Source organism: Heterodontus francisci, chromosome 19, assembly GCF_036365525.1.
Source record: "Heterodontus francisci isolate sHetFra1 chromosome 19, sHetFra1.hap1, whole genome shotgun sequence".
NCBI lineage: Eukaryota > Metazoa > Chordata > Chondrichthyes > Heterodontiformes > Heterodontidae > Heterodontus > Heterodontus francisci.
This window is the reverse complement of record NC_090389.1, coordinates 89,812,964-89,832,626: the sequence shown is the minus strand read 5'-3', so window position 1 is coordinate 89,832,626 and position 19,663 is coordinate 89,812,964. Positions and strand designations below refer to the sequence as shown.

Sequence of the window (19,663 nt, the reverse complement as noted above, 5' to 3'; positions counted from 1 at the left end):
GATTGTAGGTAGTCTTGCTTTTCATTGGGGCCCAGTATTCCTCTTAAACCTTGTTCACTGTAGGAGACTTTTCTCTCTTGGGATTCATGTGTCTTCAATAGGTCTTCAGTTCGGTGAGAAAGAGATGAGAACAGACAGCAGAGAGGTGTTCTCAGTCCAGGAGAAAAGAGCTTTCTGGATTGTTTTCTCCCAGCAAGTTCAAATTCAAAAAACTCCAACAGTCAGCTAGTCATGTGACTAAACTGGTCTGACCACTTCTGTGTATTGAGGAAGCAAGGATTGGGTCTCTTGTTCCAACACTGTCTGCTAGCATGCAAATATCTTTCCAGTCAGGGGCTTGGCAATTCCTCGTGGTAGCCCCTCTTCCCAGCCACAATTTTAAGTTTTTAATGTTCATGTGGTGAAATAATGTGTGTCTCATTCTTGGCAGGTGGGGGCCTGCATAACAACATTATACACTGACTGTCACATGGTGCAGAGGTCACTCACATCATTGCCATTTATGGGACCTTACTGTCAGGAAAATACTTGTCACATCTGTTTACATCTGCATTTCAAAGTGATTTGTTGTGCATGACGTGATTTTGAGATGTTGTAAGTGCAGCTTACCCCCTGTTTACAGGTACTGAAAGGTATATGTGCATCTCCTTCATAACTTTTAGCATCATACAGCAAGTCTGTTAATATGTTTCCATAACCAGTCACCTAGTTCTAGAGTCACTGAATGATGCACAAGGATATGACAGGTTTATAGAATCTTACAGCAGAGAAGGAGGCCCAGTGTTCCTGTGCCAGCTCTTTGAAAGAGCTATCCAATTAGTCCCACTCCCCAGCAGAGAAGGAGGCCCAGTGTACCTGTGCCAGCTCTTTGAAAGAGCTATCCAATTGGTCCCACTCGCCTGCTCTTTCCACATAGCCCTGCAAATTTCTCCCCTATAAAAAACCCATCTGAATTTTGAACACCTCTATTAAATCTCCCCTTTAACCTTCTCTGCTGTAAGATGAGCAATCCCAGCTTCTCCAATCTCTCCACATAACTTCATTGATAAATATAAAGTTAGGAACATCTTGTTGACTTGTACTTACTCATATGTGAAGTTTTTTGTAGCATACATTTGAATGTGATTGTGAAATGACTCCAGTTCATTGGTTACCCTGTAAGGATTATCAAAACATTGTCTTACAACAGTGAACTCGCACACTGAATAATCAAGGATTCAGCACTTCAGCCAAAAAGGAATTAAAGAAACAAACCTTGCTTGGACAAAGTAGTTGAGGTGGGAGGTGAGCCATTTGTCGTATACCACTTCCCGCAGAGCATGATGGGCGGGCGAACCTGCTATTAGCCACTTCTTGTCCTTAACTTCCTTGTCTGCAAGAGGGCCATGTTCACAGGATGCTGCAGTGGAGCCGTCACCAAGCTGCCACTCGTGCATGTTCACTGTGTGATGCAGGATACTGCGCCAGCGTGCCTTTAATGACAAGCATTTATTTTAGACCTTTGAAGACACCGCAACATTTTTATTTCCCATCAGCCTCTTCCCCTTCCCTCTCCTCTCCTGAAAACACTATCTTATGCCTGAGGTACTGATCCATGGATGCCCTCCTCGCCAGTAGCTCAACAGAGGGGTGACCCGATAGGGGTCTTTAAGATTATGAAAGGATTTACTCGGGTAGAAGTAGAGAAGATGCTTCAACAACAACATGTATTTCTTTAGCACCTTACTCGCAGTAAAAATCTCAAGGCACTTCACAGGAGTGAATTTAAAACAAAATTTGACACCGAGCCACGAAAGGAGATATTAGGGCAGGTGATCAAGCTTGATCAAACAGGTAGGTTTTAAGCAGTGTCTTTAAGGAAGAGAGGGAGGTAGAGAGACAGAGAGGTTTAGGGAGGAAATTCCAGAGCTTGGGGCCTAGACAACTGAAGGCATGGCCACCAGTGGTGAAGCAATTAAAATCGGGGATGCTCAAGAGGCCAGAACTGGAGGAACGCAGAGATCCCGGAGGGCTGCAGGGCTGGAGGAGACTACAGCAATAGGGAAGCCAAAACTAGGGGCCAGAAATAAAAGACTCACCTCAAAAGTGGAAGCATCCTCTCAATATCTACCCTATCAAACCCTTTCATGATTTGGGTGCTCAACTTCCCACTCACTTCTATCTTTGATGCTCTAGTCCCCAGTAAAACCATTTCTCTCTCTCACCCTGGTTGTTCCCCCTGCTATGGCCCTCATCTCTGCTTCCTTAAGTCCAAGGGACGCAGACTTGAAAGAATATGGTTTCATCATTCACCGCCAGATCTGGCTGAATCACTTCAAACATTATTGAGTGCTGCTGTCATCTGCTAAAACTGTTCACTATTCCAGGATCATCCTGGAATGCAAAGATAACCCCTGGTAAACCATCTTCTTAAACCTCTTTCTCCTGTCCCTTCCACCCTCAGCTCCAACAATAAGTTTGAGGAGCTCATGGACTTCTTTGTCACTAAGATCGAGACAATCAGATCAGCTGCCTCTTCCACGTCCCTCCCTTCCACTAACCCACCAGGCCAAACTTCCTTTAATGTCCCCCCTGCCCTAGTCCTGAACTCGCAAATTTCTCTAGTTTCTCTCCTATCCTCCCTCCAGCCCTCTCTGAGTTCATGTTGTCCATTAGACCCACCTCCTGCTCCCTCGAACCTATTCCCACTAAACTGCTGATCATCCAATTTCCCCTTCTGGCTTCCATGTTAGCAGATTTTGTTAACGGTTCTCTCACTTCAAATGTTGTCCCTCTCTTCTTTAAACCTGCCATCATTACCCCTCTCCTCAAAAAACAACCCTTGACCTCTTTGTCCTTGCAAACTACCGTCCCATCTCCAACTTCCCTTTCCTCTCCAAAGTCCTTGAACGTGTTGTCGCTTCCCAAATCCGTTCCCATCTTTCCAGGATCGTCATGTTTGAATCCCTTTAATCAGGTTTCCGTTGCTGCCACAGTACTGAAACAGCTCTTAGCAAAGTCACAAATGGCATCCTCTGTAACTATGACAAAGGTAAACTTTCCCTCCTCCTCCATCCTTCTTGACCTGTCTGCAGCCTTTGACATGGTTGACCACACCATCCTCCTCCAAAGCCTCTCCACTGTCGTCCAACTGGGTGGGACAGCTCTCACCAGGTTCCATTCTTATCTATCTAATCATAGCCACACTATCACTTGCAATGCCTTCTCTTCCTTGGCCCGCTCCTATTTCCCATCTACATGCTGCCCCTCAGCGCCATCAACAACAACAACTACAACTACAACTTATATTTATACAGCACCTTTAACGTAATGAAACATCCCAAGGCATTTTACAGGAACGTTATAAAACAAAGTATGACACCAAGCCACAAAAATAGATATTAGGTCAGATGACCAAAAGCTTGGTCAAAGAGTCATAGAGTCAATTATGGTACAGAGGAGGCCATTTGGCCCATCGAGTCCATTCCAGCTCTCTGCAGAGCAATCCAGTCAGTCCCATTCCCCCGCTTGATCCCCGTAGCCCTACAAGTTTATTTCCTTCAACTACCCATCCAATTTCCTTTTGAGATCATTAATTGTCTCCGCTTCTACCATTCTTGTGGACAGTGAATTCCAGGTCATTATGACTTGCTGCATAAAATAGTTCTTTCTCACATTCCCTCTGCATCTCTTGCCCAAAACCTTCAATCTGTGTCCCCTAGTCTTTGTACCATCAGTTAATGGGAAGTTTTTCCTTGTCTACCTTATCTAAGCCCGTCATAATTTTGTACACCTCTATCAAATCTCCCTTCAATCTCCTTCGCTCGAAGAAAAACAACCCCAGCTTTTCCAACTTAGCCTTGTAACTAAAATCCCCCATCCTTGAAATCATTCTGGTAAATCTCCTCTGCACCCTCTCAAGGACCCTCGCATCCTTTCCAAAGTGTGGTGACCAGAACTGGACGCAATACTCTAGTGTCTAACTAGAGCTTTATAAAGGTTCAACATAATTTCCCCATATTTGTTCTTAAAGCCTCTAATTATGAAGCACGAGATCCCATATGCTTTACTGACCATTCTCTCAATATGTCCTGCTATCTTTAAAGATCGATGCACATGCACCCCAGGTCCCTCTATTCCTGCACGCTTTAGAACGGTGCCATTAAGTCTATATTGCCTCACCCAATCCCTTCTGCCAAAATGCATTATCTCACACTTCTCTGTACTAAATTCCATCTGCCACTTTTCTGCCCATTCTGCTAGCTATGTCCTGTTGTAGGTGGTTCATATCATCCTCCAAATAATCAGTAAAAGAGGTAGGTTTTAAAGAGTGTCTTAAAGGGGGTGAAAGGTTATCGGGGGTAGATGGGAATGTGAAGTCGAGGTTAAAATTTGATCAGCCATGATCTTTTTGACTGACGGAGCAGGCTCGAGGAGCCGAGTGGCCTACTCCTGCTCCTAATTTGTATGTTCCTAGGAAAGTGAGGTAGAGAGGCAGAGAGGTGTAGGTAGGGTATTCCAAAGCTTGGGCCTTGGCAACTGAAGGCACTGCCACCAATGGTGGAGCGATTAAATCAGGGATGCTCAAGAATTAGAGGAGCGCAGATATCTTGGAGGGTTGTGGGGCTGGAGGAGATTACAGATAGGGAGGGGCGAGACCATGGAGGGATTTGAAAACAAGGATGAGAATTTTAAAATCAAGATGTTGCTTGACCGGGAGCCAATGTAGGTCAGCGAGCACAAGGGTGATAGGGGAACGGGACTTGGTACGAGTTAAGACACGGGCAGCAGAGTTTTGGATGGCCTCAAGTTTACGAAGAGCAGAATGTGGGAGATCAGCCAGCAGTGCGCTGGAATAGTCAAATCTAGGGTAACTAAGGCATGAATGAAGGTTTCAGCAGCAGATGAGCTGAGAGAGCGGTGAAGTCGGGTGATGTTATGGAGGTGGAAATAGGCAGACTTAATGATGGCACAAATATGAGGTTGGAAGCTCATTTCGGGATCAAATGTGACAGCAAGGTTGCAAACAGGCTGGCTTAATCTCAGACTGTTGCCAGGGAGAGGAATGGAGTCAGTAGCTAGGGAACCGAGTTTGGAGCGGGGCCCAAAAACAATGGCTTCAGTCTTCTCAACTTTTAATTGGAGGAATTTCTGTTCATCCAGTACTGGATGTTGGATAAGCAGTCTGATAATTTAGCATCATCCGAAAGCACAGCATTAGTTTTCACACAAAGGGAGGGATAATTATATTACTTTTACAAATCTTTGGAATTCTTACCCCAGAGGGCTGTGGATGCTCAGACTTTCTGAATGTATTCAAAACTGAGATCAATAGGTTCCTGAACACTAAGGGAATCAAGGAATACGGGGATAGGGCGGAAAAGGGCAGTTGAGGCAGCAGCCATGATCTTATTGAATGGTGGAGCAGGCTTGAGGGGCCGTATAACCTACTCCAGCTCCTATTATGTTCTTATATAAATAAATCTGGACCTTGTGAGGTCTCTCTGTTGGCACCGAGTCACATGGGCATGAGTGTGGTTCAGGACTATATCAGGGACTATAACATCTTATTCCCTGCTTCTGCATCCTCATCGAGTGAGGCAAATTCTGTCCTATAAAGTTAAATTATACAACCATTACATATAAATAGTAACAGAGGTGAGGAAAGCTTGTTCGAGAGATAATAGTGTTCTTCAATGTCTGCAACACTAAAAACAACTTACTATAAAATCTAGGGTACAGTCACACCTGTGATTTTTTAAATTCTACCAAGCTGTTAAAAATTCCAAATTACGCTGGTGCATCAGCTGTAATCACAAGTTTACATGTGATAGGGACTGGAGTTAAGGGGTTGTTTAAACACTGGGTTTTACTACGCATTGCCCCATTATTTCCCTGATCCATACACAGGTGACACTCACCATCAAAGTGTTTGCGTCACCATTACTATGTCGGCAGCAATACATGAAGTGGCTTACGATGTCACTAATCCACGGTTGTAGGTCCTTGTTGGCACTGGAAGCTGTTACCTGGAGAGTAGGATAAGAGACGTTGTAAGGATACGCAAAAATAGGAGCCAATCTCCCTGGTGCCTCATATGTAATAAGACATGGGGATTTCTGGAAAAGAAGACCGAGGTTCATCGAATGCACCTTCTACCATCCTGGTAGACCCGTGATACAATGGTAATGGAGCTATTGACTAATCATGGCGATCGAGCTCTAACAATGAGTCTATAACAAACCCAGAAATGAGGTGAGGAAAAGCCCCAGTGGTGGAGAGCTTTGGAAACCATAGGTCCAAACTCACCTCATAAAATCATAGAGAGATACAGCACTGAAACAGGCCCTTCGGCCTACCGAGTCTGTGCCGACCATCAACCACCCATTTATACTAATCCTACATTAATCCCATATTCCCTACCACTTCCCTCAATTCTCCTACCAGGTCGCTGGAGCTGTGAGACTGCGGTGCTAACCACTGCACACCTGCTCCTCCCGAGCACACTGCACTCACATGTCATGTCTCAAATTTCTCAGATATTGGATACCAAATGTTACTTTCTGAAAGAAATCTCTCAAATTTGCATTTGAATGAATCAACACTGATCTCTCCACTGTCTCCCTAGGTAGCCTGTTCCATTGATTGACCACTCTCTTACTGAAATTATGTTTCCACAGATTAGTTTTGAACTCTTCAAACACAGGCCACGTCCTCTGGTTCTACTGTCCTCCACAAGGTGAAAGAGCTTGTTACAGTTGACATTACTCCATCCCTTTAGAATCCAAAAAAAAGTAAACATATCGTCTCTCAACCTTTTCCTTTCCAGTGAGAACATGCCCATTTTACATAATCACTCCTCTTAATCCAATTATTCCATCCTTTAATCACTCTGGTTACTCTCTTCCGTATCAACAGTTGCAATATAATGTGGTGGTACTAGGTAGGAAGCTCCCAGCTGACATCACTGCTCTGTGCTGAGTTAGTTCTCATCCAGGGGACCAGTTGAGATTCCTGCTCCCGATCACTATCCAATTATTCCTGCTGAAATGTGCATATCTGGGGATGTCAGGTGACTCAACTGAGCTGCCTTCCATGATTGTATAGCTGGTTAGACACATAGGCCAGGATTTTCTGGCCCCTTTGAGGATGGTCTTGGAGGTTGGGGGGAGGGGCATAAAATCACGTTGGGTGGCATTAGCTCGGACTTCCAACGTCATCATGCCGGCTCCAGATTTTGCCAGCGGTGGACGGCAAGTTAAATGTGAATGGCAGGCACTTTTGGGAAAACTGCAATTAAGAGGTAGTTAAGGAATTAAAGTTGTAATTCAACACTATTTTATGGGTCTGTTCGAATTTTCCAGCAAGTGCACAGGGGCTATAGAGCACAGGATGGGGAAGCGGCAGAAGGCCGCAGAGGGGACAAAGCAGGTTCCAGCGTGGAGAAGATACGCTGTAGCAAGGGTGTACAGACAGGATGAGCTACCTTCAGATGTGGGAGCAGCAGTGTCACGAAGACTATGCCTCTCCTCGTTGGCCTTCACTGTGCCTGCCTCGCTGACCTCTTGGCATTCTGTCACTGGCAGGACCTCCTGCTGGTTGGAGGTCTTGAGTGGATGGCTGAAGCAGGTCTGAAGGGAGGCCTCCTGTTGCATTGTGGTGCTGGGAGCCCTTTAAAATGGCGCCAGCATATCCGTCAGCATTAACTGATGAAGCGGACAGCACCTCAGTCCCTGCCTCCAAATGCTGAATGGTCAGCCTCCCCACCTGCCAGCCATTAATTTGCTGGCAGACACAAGATTTCGGCAAGATTGGGGATGGGAGCAGGTGTGTCAGCACCACCCGCTTCCAGCCCTGCCTTCTCCTTGTTCTCACCGAGTCACGCAAAATCCTGGGCACATTCTTCCAAAGCAATGTGCCTCAACTTAAGGAGAGTAATCCTTACTACACTAGTGTGACATTTTCAATCACATCGGGTGCCCTTACAGTCTTTACCAGTGAGACTTCCAATTTAGTGCTAAATTAGATGCAGCTTTGTACCCTGGGTTTGCACCTACAGGGAACTTAATTTCTTGTAGGTCAGCTAACAAACAGACGAGACTTTTCTTCCACCAATCTAGACTGCAATGGGAGCCCAGGGCCCAAAGGTGAAGTGACAGTGTGCTAATCCATAGTCATGCACATTTCTAAATGGTATGTTAGTTTCTCCCCTTCTCTGGGTCTTCAACCAATTTTCCCACCAAGAGGATAGGCAATCCATGTCCTGGCTCCTAAACAATATCAACCTTACACTGACCACTAGACAGTCAGCGTTTGAGGGAGATGGAGAATGTTCCCCTCTTCGAGGGGAAAATGACAAACTGCTGCTCAGGCACAATTCCGGAATGGTTCCGATCAGGAAATAGTCCAGACAAGCGCCTGCATCCTATGAGTCACTAGCATGATGTGCCACCCTACCCTCAAACAGCACTCAAAACAGATATATTTCATCAGAATGATACCCAGGGCTTAAATGGTTAAATTATGAGGACAGGTTGCATAAGCTTGACTTGTAGTCCCTTGGGTTTAGAAGATTGAGGGGTGATCTGATTGAGGTGTTTAACATGATACAGGGATTTGATAGGGTAGATATGGAGAAACTCTGGTGGGAGAATCCCGAACGAGAAGGGCGGAATCTTAAAAATAATGCTAAGATCTTCAAGGGTGATGTCAGGAAGCACTTTTACATGCAAAGAGTGGTGGAAATCTGGAACTCTGTCCCCCAAAAGAGTGTGGTTGCGGGGAGACAATTAAATTCTCATGACTGAGATGGATAAGATTTTTTATTCGGTAGGGGTATCAAGCGATATGGATCAAAGGCAGGTAAATGGAGTTGAGGTACAGATCAACCATGATCTAACTGAATAGTGGAACAGGATTGAGAAGCCTGTTCCTATCTTCCTATGGAAGTGAAGTGATATAAAATGATTGACTTCAGATTACCTTGTTTAACCTCTCGTAAACAGCTTTGATCCCATGCCAGAGATCTATCTGGTGAAGAACTTTTGGATATTTTGACCCTAAATATGAATAGAAAAAACATAAACCACAAATACAGGACAGCATCACAAAACCTACAAAGCATTTGAACATCGGTTCTAATATCTCTTTATGGTTTGGTGTCCGAAAACGCTCCTGTGAAGCACCTTGAGATGTTTTACTGCTTTAAAAGTGCTATACAAATGCAAGTTGTTGTTGTTGAAGAAAGATAACTTGGACAAAGCAGTGAAGGATGAACAGCACCTGTGAACCGTTCTTCAGCAGGCAGCCGACATCTGCGGGAGATAGCAACCAAACAGCCCCCTCTACTCCCAACCCCGACCCCCTCAGTGGTCCACTTCAAGGGGTTTGCTCGCCTTCCAGTAACTTCTCCCATATCCAATCTTCAAATATGAGCCTCGATACTATGAACTGATGGGCTATTTGGCCATTGATAGCATTACAGACAAGCCCAATGCTGTCCTGACCAGACACCCACACATGTACACTGTCCATCAAGTGGCACTGGATAGCAAACGGAACCATGGCTGAGCTGATTTTGTCCTTCCTTACCCAGGGATGATGAGACTAATCACAGTGCCAGTACTGCTGCCTCGGCTAAAGTCAGCACAGACTAGGGGACGAATAAATGAGCAGAACCACAAAGGGAGCCAAAATACATTGTTGTTATATTCCTGACTGTGGAGCTAACTGCAGTAAAGGCACAGAAATGAATGGGTGACAGCCACACCTCAGTCACAATGAGGACTTTAAAAAGAACTTGCATTTCTATAGCGCCTTTCACAACCTCAGGACGTCCCAAAGTGCTTGAGAGCTAATGAAATACTTCTGAAGTGTAGTCACTGTTGTAATGTAGGAAATGTGGCAGTCAATTTGCACACAGCAAGATCCCACAAACAGCAATGTGACAATGACCAGATTATCTGTTTTCAGTGATGTTGGTTGAGGGAAAAATATTGGCCTGTTCTTCTTTGAAATAGCAGTCATGGGATTTCTTTATGCCCACCTGAGGGGGCAGACATGGCCTCAGTTTAACAGCTCATCCAAAAGACGGCAGGTTGGATTTTGTGGAAAGGCTCAAGGTCCTGCAGTTGGGACCAAAGGCAGGAGCCATTGTCACTTGGGCAGCAAGATGTCAGAGAGAAAGGAATTCTGTGGCGGCCAGCCAATTAACCGCTGGCAGGTGGAGGAGGCATCTAGCCAGGTGGCAGAAGTGGTGTGAGGTCAGACTGCTGGAAATGCTGGTTCCATATTTAAAGGACTGCCAGCACTCACTGAAATTGATCCTCCCAAAAGGACTGCACCAACTGAAGGCCTGAGGAAGAAGGCTTGTGAAGGACTGGCAGAAGGAAGATCTCAGGTGGCCCACATTTCAGCAATGCCTCCCTGCAGGTTTCCCTCCAGGCTCCGAAGAGGAGACCTGCCCACCTGACCAAGCAAGCCTGGACGGAGATTCAGAGGAGGTCAGTAGCCGTGGGGTCATCCATAGAACCTGGCTGCAGTGCCGCAAGCGGGTTAATGACCTTGTGCAATCCGCCAAGTTGAGTGCACCATGCATTGCTCTCCTTAGGGGTTTACATCCGGCTACATGTGAGGGTGAGACTTGTAGAAAAGAATGCCAACACAGTTAGTGGCAATGGGCCCAGGCAGCAGCATTGTCTGTCAGAGGCATTGCTGCATTTTGATGAATGGTGCCAGTCCATCAAAATTGACTCCAGCAATGCCGCTTCTGAGTGGCCACATGTAGGAGGCATTCGTGTGGCTCCGTCATGGACAGTCAAGCTGCCACCAGTGTTGATGTTGCTTATGACTTTGTTGGGCACCTAACAATGGTCATTTTGGTGCTTACAGGAGAAGACTGTACAAAATGCTAAAAAACAGATCAAGACCGGCAGCGGGGTCCTGTTCCTCGCCATCCTGACCCCAATCGAGGAGGAGGCTCTCAAATTCAGATGCCAGTATGGGGGCCTTCCATTGCAGGTGGTGAGACAGGAGTGGAGACACGAGACAGTGAGTGACCTAACGGATGGGCACAAGAAATCCTCTGGCAAATAGGAGGCATTGTGTCCATGTGTCCACCACTGGTCGCATGGAGCTCCACACTAACAGTAGTCTGAAGGACATGATGGAATGCGCATTACCCTTTAAATAATCTTCTCTCTCATGCAGATCAGACACAAGACCAGACAGCTCCAGTGACCAGGGGACAGCCATCCACCTCTGAGGAGGAGGAGGGAACCTCAGAGGGTGTACCATCATTTCATTCCCCCGAACCCTTCACCAGCACAGATACTCTCACGTTGGTGGGTATCCGTTCCTGAGTAGATCTGGGTCACAGCCCAGTGAGCACAGCACAGATGCGCTGATGTAGGCTGTGACAACTGAGGCCACTGACATTTGGAGGACTGTGGGAGATCAGGACAATGCTGAGCCTCAGGATGATGACATACCTCTGGAATCGTTACCTAGACAGCAGATGCTGGAGCTACAGGGTCAGGTGCAGGTATATCTGGTGGAGCTTCCTGGCTCAGTCGATGGAGGAGTCCATCCAGGCCAAGAGTGTCACCATGTCCCTTCTGTGCCTGCACTTGGCTTCGTCCATCGAGAGATTGGCAACCCTCATGGAAAACCATTTCCAGCAGACCACTCTGGATGCTGGAGATGTACGCAGACTTGCATGCCATCACCGCGTCCATGAGCTTTGTGCAGCAGTGGCTGGGCGAGAGGGCTGTGAGGCGCCTGTACTCACCACCCAGTCCTTGGACTCCTCAGGTTAGCAGGGAGGTAGAAGCGTGCCTTGAAAGGGAGGAGGCGCTGCTGCCTGATGCATCTGGGGCTCCTCTCAGGGTGCACCTGGTCTGGACAGTGGCTCCTCAGCCCCTCTTTTAATAACACAATCCATGATGACAGAGGAGGGTCCTGCACTTGTGCAGGAAGCCCTCAATATGCCGGGGCCCTCCAGACCTCAGGCAGCCAGAGATGACCGCCAAGGTCATCCAAAGCCATGGGGCAGCAAGGTCAGTAGCCTGCCTCCACCTCAGCTGACAACGCAGGGGTAGCACAACATAGAATCACACATAAGATTCAAGAAGAGCATCTAGCTGCATTCGGGGTTCACAGATTAATAGTTTGATAAAGTGTGACGCTCGCATTTATTTTTCTCTCCAATAAATGTGTGGCGTGGCAAGGCAACAGTTATCCTTCCATTTCTTGTGGACCACTGGGAATTCAAGAATACCCTCACTCCATCAAGGCATGTGATGGGAGGGACCACACCATGTGAGGTCAGTGCATTCCCCATGCCGCAGTCTAATGTTTTACTGGGTGCAGGTAAATGACAACGTCAATGAAGGAGGTGGCAACAGGGCTGCAGAAAGGTGAAACTTTATTTAATTGCTTGCATCGGTCACTAAGGATCATTTAAAAGGAGCCTCCTTTGTACGTATCTCATTGTGCCTTTCCTGTGGTCCTTCAGGTTCTTCATCATGCAGCACCTGGTCAGCATCTTCCTCCACATCCTCATCGTCGGAGGAGACATTGTGCTCCATGATATCCTCATTGTTCAAAACCTCTCCCTTCTGTAGTCCCAGGTTGTCAAGAGCATAGCAGACCACCATGATACGCGAAGGGCGACACCAGATCAATCAAGATGCCAGAACCATGCCTTCAGAAGGGCGATGGCCTGCTCGATGGTCGCTTGAGTTGCCCCATGCAGTGTTGTACCTCTCCTCTGCAACACTGCTCAGGTTGCTTATAGGCGTCAGTAGCCACGTCTTCAGTGGGTAATCTTTGTCACCTAGTATCCAACCTTGAAGATGCAGGGGTGGGGGGGGGGGGGGGCGCAGGGTTTCGGAAAAGCTATGGCACCTGGGACTACCCTAGTATGTAGGCGTCATGGTTGCTTCCCGGGGACCATGCACACGCTTGAAGGATCCATCTGTGGTGGCCACAGACCAGTTGGACATTGAGCAAGTGGAAGACCTATTGATGAAGGTCGCTGCCAGGCCCGCGAGAGCCTTGATGGCCACATGCATGCAGTTGATCCTGACCCTGTACCTGGAGGATCCCAGTGGTGGCCCTGAAACCTATGGCTCTCTCAGCTTGACTTCTGGGATCGGTACAAAAGCGCACGTACTGGCTAGCCCTCTTGAAGATGGCGTTGGTGACCATCTTGATGCAACGATGAGCCGCAGATTGGGAGATCTTACACATATTTCCAGAGGATCCCTGGAATGATCCTGAGTTATAGAAATTCAGCTCCACAGTGACCTTCAGTGACACTGACATTGGGTGGCCACCACTTCCCCTGGGGCTTAGCTTGTCCTCCAGCATGGCACACAGATCTGTGATGGCCTCCCTGGAGAGGTGCAGTCTTCAGTGATGCTGCTGCTCCAGCATTTGAAGGTAGCTGAACTTTGGATGGTTGACCCTCTCAAGAGGGTCACCTCTTCTGCACACAGGAGGCTGGTTGCGTGCCCCTCTGCGCCCTCCTCTTGCGTCCCCACCTCAATGCTGGCGCTCCTGTTGGCCCTCAGGTTGATGCTGTCCCGCTGCCTGTGGCTGCAGCTCTCTCCCTTTCTGGTGCTCCTCGAAGCCTGAGTGAATGAGGCCTAAGGCAGGCAGCTGCACTCAGTTTTCAGGGCCCCTTACCTCACCTGCCGCTTAATTCACACAAGTGCGAGCTCCGATATGACACTCAGGCGTTATGCCCCCACAGTGCTGGCCATATTTTTGCCCAGTCCTGACTTGACACTGCCAATTACGCGCTGTTCCACCCTACTTGCCAAGTCATGCTGGCTTTCACAATGGCTGCTGTCTGGAGCTAGCGCTGACCGCCTGCTATTTTGCTGCATCATTATACCTGAAAAGGCTCTGAAGGGCCATGGTTCCCGTGCACTGTTTAAAAAATCTGGAAACCCCCTGTAAAATTTCAGTTAGTTTCCTGTTTGACAGGTTTAGTTCTGTTCTTGCCATGTGTGAGAGCGAGGTCCTCCTGACATGGCGACCATCCTTCAGAATATTCGTATGTGACGTAAAGACGGTGTCAGGCAAACCCCTAGCTACCAAGACTGAGGCACCCATTATTTCACCATATGAACATTAAAACTTAAAATTGTAACCCCCTGACTGGAAAGACATTTTTGTGTAGTAACTAGCAGTGTTGGAACAAAAGGGACCCAGTCATCCCCAATACACAGAAGAAGTGGTCAAACCAGTTTTAGTCACATGACTAGCTGGCTGGAGTTTTTTTGAATTTGAACTTCCAACCAAAAGATTAGAGACAAAGCCATGTGCTCATGGAGTAAAGATCTCTCCTGGAACTGAAGCAAGAAGACCTCTCTCCTGCCTGCTTCCATCTCTTTTCCACAGAACTGAATCTTGTGAAAACACATGAAATTGAAAGAGAGAAAAGTTTCCTACGTGAACAAGGTTTTAAAATACTACTGGGCCCCAACGGAAAGGAAGACCATATCAAGGACTATACTGAGCTTGAGAAACAGTAACAAGATATTGCCTCAAACTATTCTACTTATCTTTTCTTCTGCTCTTTTCTGTCCCTATTTGCACGTGTGTAAGGTTTAATAAATTTCATCTTTCTTTAAACCAAAGAAAGCCTGTTTGTGCTCATTTCTTTGCCTTATAATTGGAAAGTTGTGAATAAGGATTCACAAAGGGGGAGCTCAAAACACAGTGTTTTTAAAATTAAACCCTGTTACAATAAGACCAGGTGAAGACAGTAATAGACCCCTAGACACATTTCTCACCTGGTCATAAGAACGTCAAGCTTCCGTCACAATATTCCGACCCCTTCCACCTCCCAGCCCAGTATCTCCGACAGTGCAGCATTCCCTCAGTTCTGCACTGAAGTATTAGTCTAGATTTTGTGCTCCAATCTCTGGAGTGGTACTTAAACCCACAACCTTCTGACTCAGAGATGAGGGTGCTATCCATGTGAGCGATGACTGACACCATTACTTTTAGGTATTAATTCAACAACAACTTACATTTAACATAGAAAAACATTCCCAGACACTTCATAGAGACTTAATAAGACAAAAATTGACCCCAAGACAAAGAAGATATAAAGAGGGGTGTCCAAAAAGTTTGACAAATTGGTTTTAAGGGAAGTTTTAAAGCAACAGAGAGGGGAAAGGGGTTTAGGGAAGGAATTCCAGAGTATGGGGCCTAATCAGCTGAAGGCACGGCCACTAATGGTGGGAGGAATGCACAAGAGACCAGAGTTGGGAGAACGGAGAGTTCTGTGATGTGGTTGTAGGATTGGAGGAGGGTACTGTGATAGGGAGGGGCAAGGCAATGGGGGAGATGGGATTTAAACATCAGGATGAGAATTTTAAAATTGAAGCACTGGTGGACCAGGAGCCAAAGCAAGGACAGGGATGATGAGTATGGGATAGGACAGGGGCAACATTTTGAATGGAGGGTAGAGAATGGGATGCCTGCCAGGAGAGCATTAGAATAGTCAAGGCTCGAGGTGACAAAGTCATGGATCAGGATTTCAGTGGCATGTGTGTTGAGGAAGGGGTGGAGAAGGGTGATATTACTGAGATGGAAGTCATAGGTGATGGAGAGAATATGGGGTCGGAAGCTCAGCTCAGGGTCAAAGAGGTACTAAAGTTGTCAACAGTCTGCTTCAACAATGGCTGAGGAGGGGAACAGAGCTTGTAGTGGTGGAGGGGGTGGGGTGGGGTTCAAAGACAATGGCTGTAGTTTTATTGGAGAAAATTGCAGCTCCTCCAAGACTGGATATCAGACAAGCAGCCTGACCACAGTGGCAGTGAATGGGTGAATATTGTGTCCAGTTCAGGTCACCACACTTTAGGAAGACTGTGAGGGTCCTTGAGTAGGTGCAGAGGAGATTTACCAGAATGGTTCCAGGGATGAGGGATTTTAGCTACAAGGTTAGGTTGGAGGAGCTGGAGTTTTCTTTGAAGCAAAGGAAGTTGAGGGGAGATTTGATAGAGCTGTACAAGATTATGACAGGCTTAGATAAGGTAGACAAAGAAAACCTGTTCCCATTAGCTGATGGTACAAGGACTTGGGGACAAAGATTTAAGGTTTTGGGCAAGAGATGCAAGAGGAATGTAGCAAGTGGAAATGAGCTGGAACTCGTTGCCCACAAGGGTGCTGGAAGCGGAGACAGTCAATGATTTCAAAAAGAAATTGGATGGGCACTTCAGGAAAATAAACTTGCAGGGCCACAGAGATAGAGCAGGGGAATGGGACTGATTGGATCTCTACAGACAACCATCATGGACTCAATGGCCAAATGGCCTCCTTCTGTGCCGTTTTAACTCTATGAAGGTAGAATTGGATTTTGTCAGTGTACGTTCGGAAGGTGATCCCATGTCTGCGGATGATGTCACCAAGGAGCAGCATGGAGATCAGGAAGGGGAGGGGTCTAAAGATGGATTTTCAGGGGCCACCAAAGGTAATAGTGCATAGTGTGAAGAAGAGCCGCTGTTGGAAATTCTCTGGCCACAATTGGGATAAGTATAAGTGGAACCAAGCGAGGGCAACTCTCACTGAGCTGAACAGAGGAAAGGCAGAGGATGAAAGAAAGACTTATATCTATATAGTGCCTTTCATGACCTCAGGATGTCCTTTACAGCCAATGAAGTATTTTGTTTTGTTCTAATGTATGAAATGTAGAAACCAATCAGCATATAGCATGCTCCCACAAACAGCAAAGTGATAATGACCAGATAATCTGTTTTTCAATGATGCTGATTAAGGGATAAATAGGAAACGAAGAATAACTCCCCACTCTCCTTTGAAATAGTGCCATGGGATCTTTTGCACCCATCTGTGAGAGCAGGGCCTGGAGTTAATGTCTCATCCGAACGATGGTGTGGTGTGGTCAAACGTGTCAAAGGCTACAGAGATGTCAAGGAGGACAAGAAGGGATAATGCAACACAGTTACAGTCACAGAGGATGTGATTTGTGACTTTGGTTAAAGCCATTTCATTTTTGTGGCAGGGACAAAAAGCTGATTAGAGATTCAAACATGGCATTGTGCGATAGATGGACAGGGTTTGGGAGGAAACAACACATTCATAGACTTTGGAGAGGATAGGAAAGTTGGAAATGGGGCAGAAATTTGCAAGGAAAGAGCATCCAAAGGTGTATTTTGAGGAGGACATATTTGAAAGAAAGCGAGACAGTATCTGAAGAAGGGGAACCATTCACAATGTCAGCGAGCATGGGGGGCAGGAAAGGATGTTGGGTGGTCAGTAATTTAGCAGGAAGGAGTTGAGGGAGCAGGAGATAAGCTCAAAGGGCATGAGGGAAGATAGGAGAGAAACTGGAGAAAGATGTGAGTTCAGGGGTAGCCTTGGTGAGGAGGTTGGGCTGGGTGGACTAAGGATGGGGAATCAGCTGAGGCAGATGAACGGATGGTCCCTTCTTTACTCTCTCTCAATGTCACGAACACTTACTCATCATCGACAAGAGCTGGGGATCTGCATCTGTAACTATCTCGGAAACATTGAGATCATTCTGTATCAAGCACTGGAAGGCACGTTGGAACCCAGAGATTTCCAAATTTCTCAGCCTCCTGGTTCCTTCTCTGGCATCAATCACTTGAACATCAAGGATCCTGTGAGTGGAATTGTCCATCATCGTGTAGGTGTGGTATTTCTCTGAACGGACATGGCTGTTGTTGCACCGATCCCCCAACACCACGATGGGATGTGTGAGCTCCAGAAAATATTCCCCCTGCATCTTTTTCCAATAGTTTGTCACTGACGGCTGAACGTGTGACTTTCGAATCTTGAGGAATGACTGATGACCGACTGGAAGCATGTTCAGGAATTTCAACATCAGCGCAATTTTCCGATAATTATTCCCTGATAAAACTATGCTTGACACCAGCTGAATGTTGCCAGCAGGGACTCCTTTGAGCAATGGCTGAGACCACCAGGTAGACTTGTGTCCATGGCAGCAATGGCTCACGACTTTCATTGCTGTCGCTACAACATGCAATTCCAAATCTATTTTGCCAGTGCAGTGGAGATGCGCGCACCTTGAAAATGCTTTTTTGGCCAGGGACATAAGGCACGTATCAAAGACAATACCAGTCCTCATGCTACATATGCTCTTATCTTGTGCTGAATCAACTGAAACTGGGATAGATTCTTTTTCTCCAGATACTACTTCATCGTGAATGATGTTTAAAACTTCCTCTTCGATTGTGCAGGCCCTTAGCTTCGCATTTATGAAGCTGTTCAGAAATCAGAAATTATATTTATGTCTGTAGTTCACATGCCAATTATGTATAAAGAGGGAGGGTTGTCTATCTACTGTCACACCATATTATATTAATGTTATAAAAACTGTAAGTTGAGAAGCCCATCAGACTTCTTTCCCGTCTAGCACACTTCCAGTATCACGCAAATTTCTGTGACATACTTCAAAAGAAAGCAGAAACAAAGGCTGACACGGGAGCCAGAATGTCTGTAACTCTTGAGTGAGTTTGAGTGATTAGGACAGACTTTAATAGATTAGATATAGGGATGTTTCCACATGTGGGGGAGACCAGTACTAGGGGACAAAAACATAAGACAGTCCCCGATAAATCTAACAAGCAATTCAGGAGAAACTTTACCCTTTACTACCACATGGAGTGATTGAAATGAATAGTGTAGATGCCTTTAAGGGAAAGCTAGATAAACACATGAGGGGAATAAAAGGATATGCAGACAGGGTGAGATGAAGAAGAGTGGGAGGAGGCATGTGTTAAACACTGGCATAGACTAACTGGGCCTGTTTCAGTGCTGTACATTCTATGTAATTTACCAATTTACATTTTAATGAAAGTCAAGAGTTGTGACTTTAAACTCTCAACAGCAACTGAAAGCTAACCTCAGCGGGTTCAATTAACAGCAATTAGATTTTATATCTTTGGCAACTGCATCATCTTAGCTGTGATGTGAGACATTCTGTATTCCAGGACATTCCACAAAAAACTCAGAATTACTGTGAGCAATGCCACAGGAGATCTGACAGTTTACAGATCAAAGTCTTTAGGCCAGCACAGGTCTGTAGTATCTTTTTCATCACGCTTCAAGGTGTCAAAAGTTTATGATTATCAAAACAGAAAGCCAGTTTTTCTGCTATAATAAAAACAAGAAATGCTGGAAATACTCAGCAGGTCTGGCAGCATCTGTGGAGAGAGAAGCAGAGTTAACATTTCAGGTCAGTGACCTTTCATCAGAACTGGCAAAGGTTAGAAATGCAATAGGTTTTAAGCAAATAAAGCAGTGGTGGGGCAAGAGATAACAAAAGGCAAGGTGTTGATAGGACAGAGGGTCAGAGGATAACTGAATAGAAGATCATGGAGCAAAGGCAAATGGCATGTTAATGGTGTGCTGAAAGACAAAGCATTAGTGCAGAGAGGGTGTTAATGGACAGAAAAATGAACAGCTCTGAAATGAATAACTCTGTTTCTCTCTCCACAGATGCTGCCAGACTTGCTGAGTATTTCCAGCATTTCTTGTTTTTATTTCAGATTTCCAGCATCTGCGGTATTTTGCTTTTATTATATAGAAAAATGAACAGCCCTGGCCCAAAGCACAAACATGAACAAAAAAAGTGGGCAGGCACATGGTAAAAAAAAATGATGAA

At 46.1% G+C, this 19,663-nt stretch overlaps 1 protein-coding gene across 1 annotated transcript in view; it reads right to left on the bottom strand.

The window, feature by feature from the left end:
* The window catches only part of LOC137380356 (uncharacterized), a 39,848-nt gene that overhangs the window by 14,888 nt on the left and 5,297 nt on the right, over positions 1-19,663 (bottom strand). The window contains exons 5-10 of the mRNA XM_068052283.1: positions 19,017-19,100; positions 17,476-18,260; positions 8,962-9,038; positions 5,901-6,008; positions 1,255-1,472; positions 1,087-1,155 (exon numbers count right to left, since the gene is read on the bottom strand). Coding sequence (XP_067908384.1) covers positions 1,087-1,155; positions 1,255-1,472; positions 5,901-6,008; positions 8,962-9,038; positions 17,476-18,260; positions 19,017-19,100 — 1,341 coding nt within the window. The remainder of the gene's footprint in view (positions 1-1,086; positions 1,156-1,254; positions 1,473-5,900; positions 6,009-8,961; positions 9,039-17,475; positions 18,261-19,016; positions 19,101-19,663) is intronic.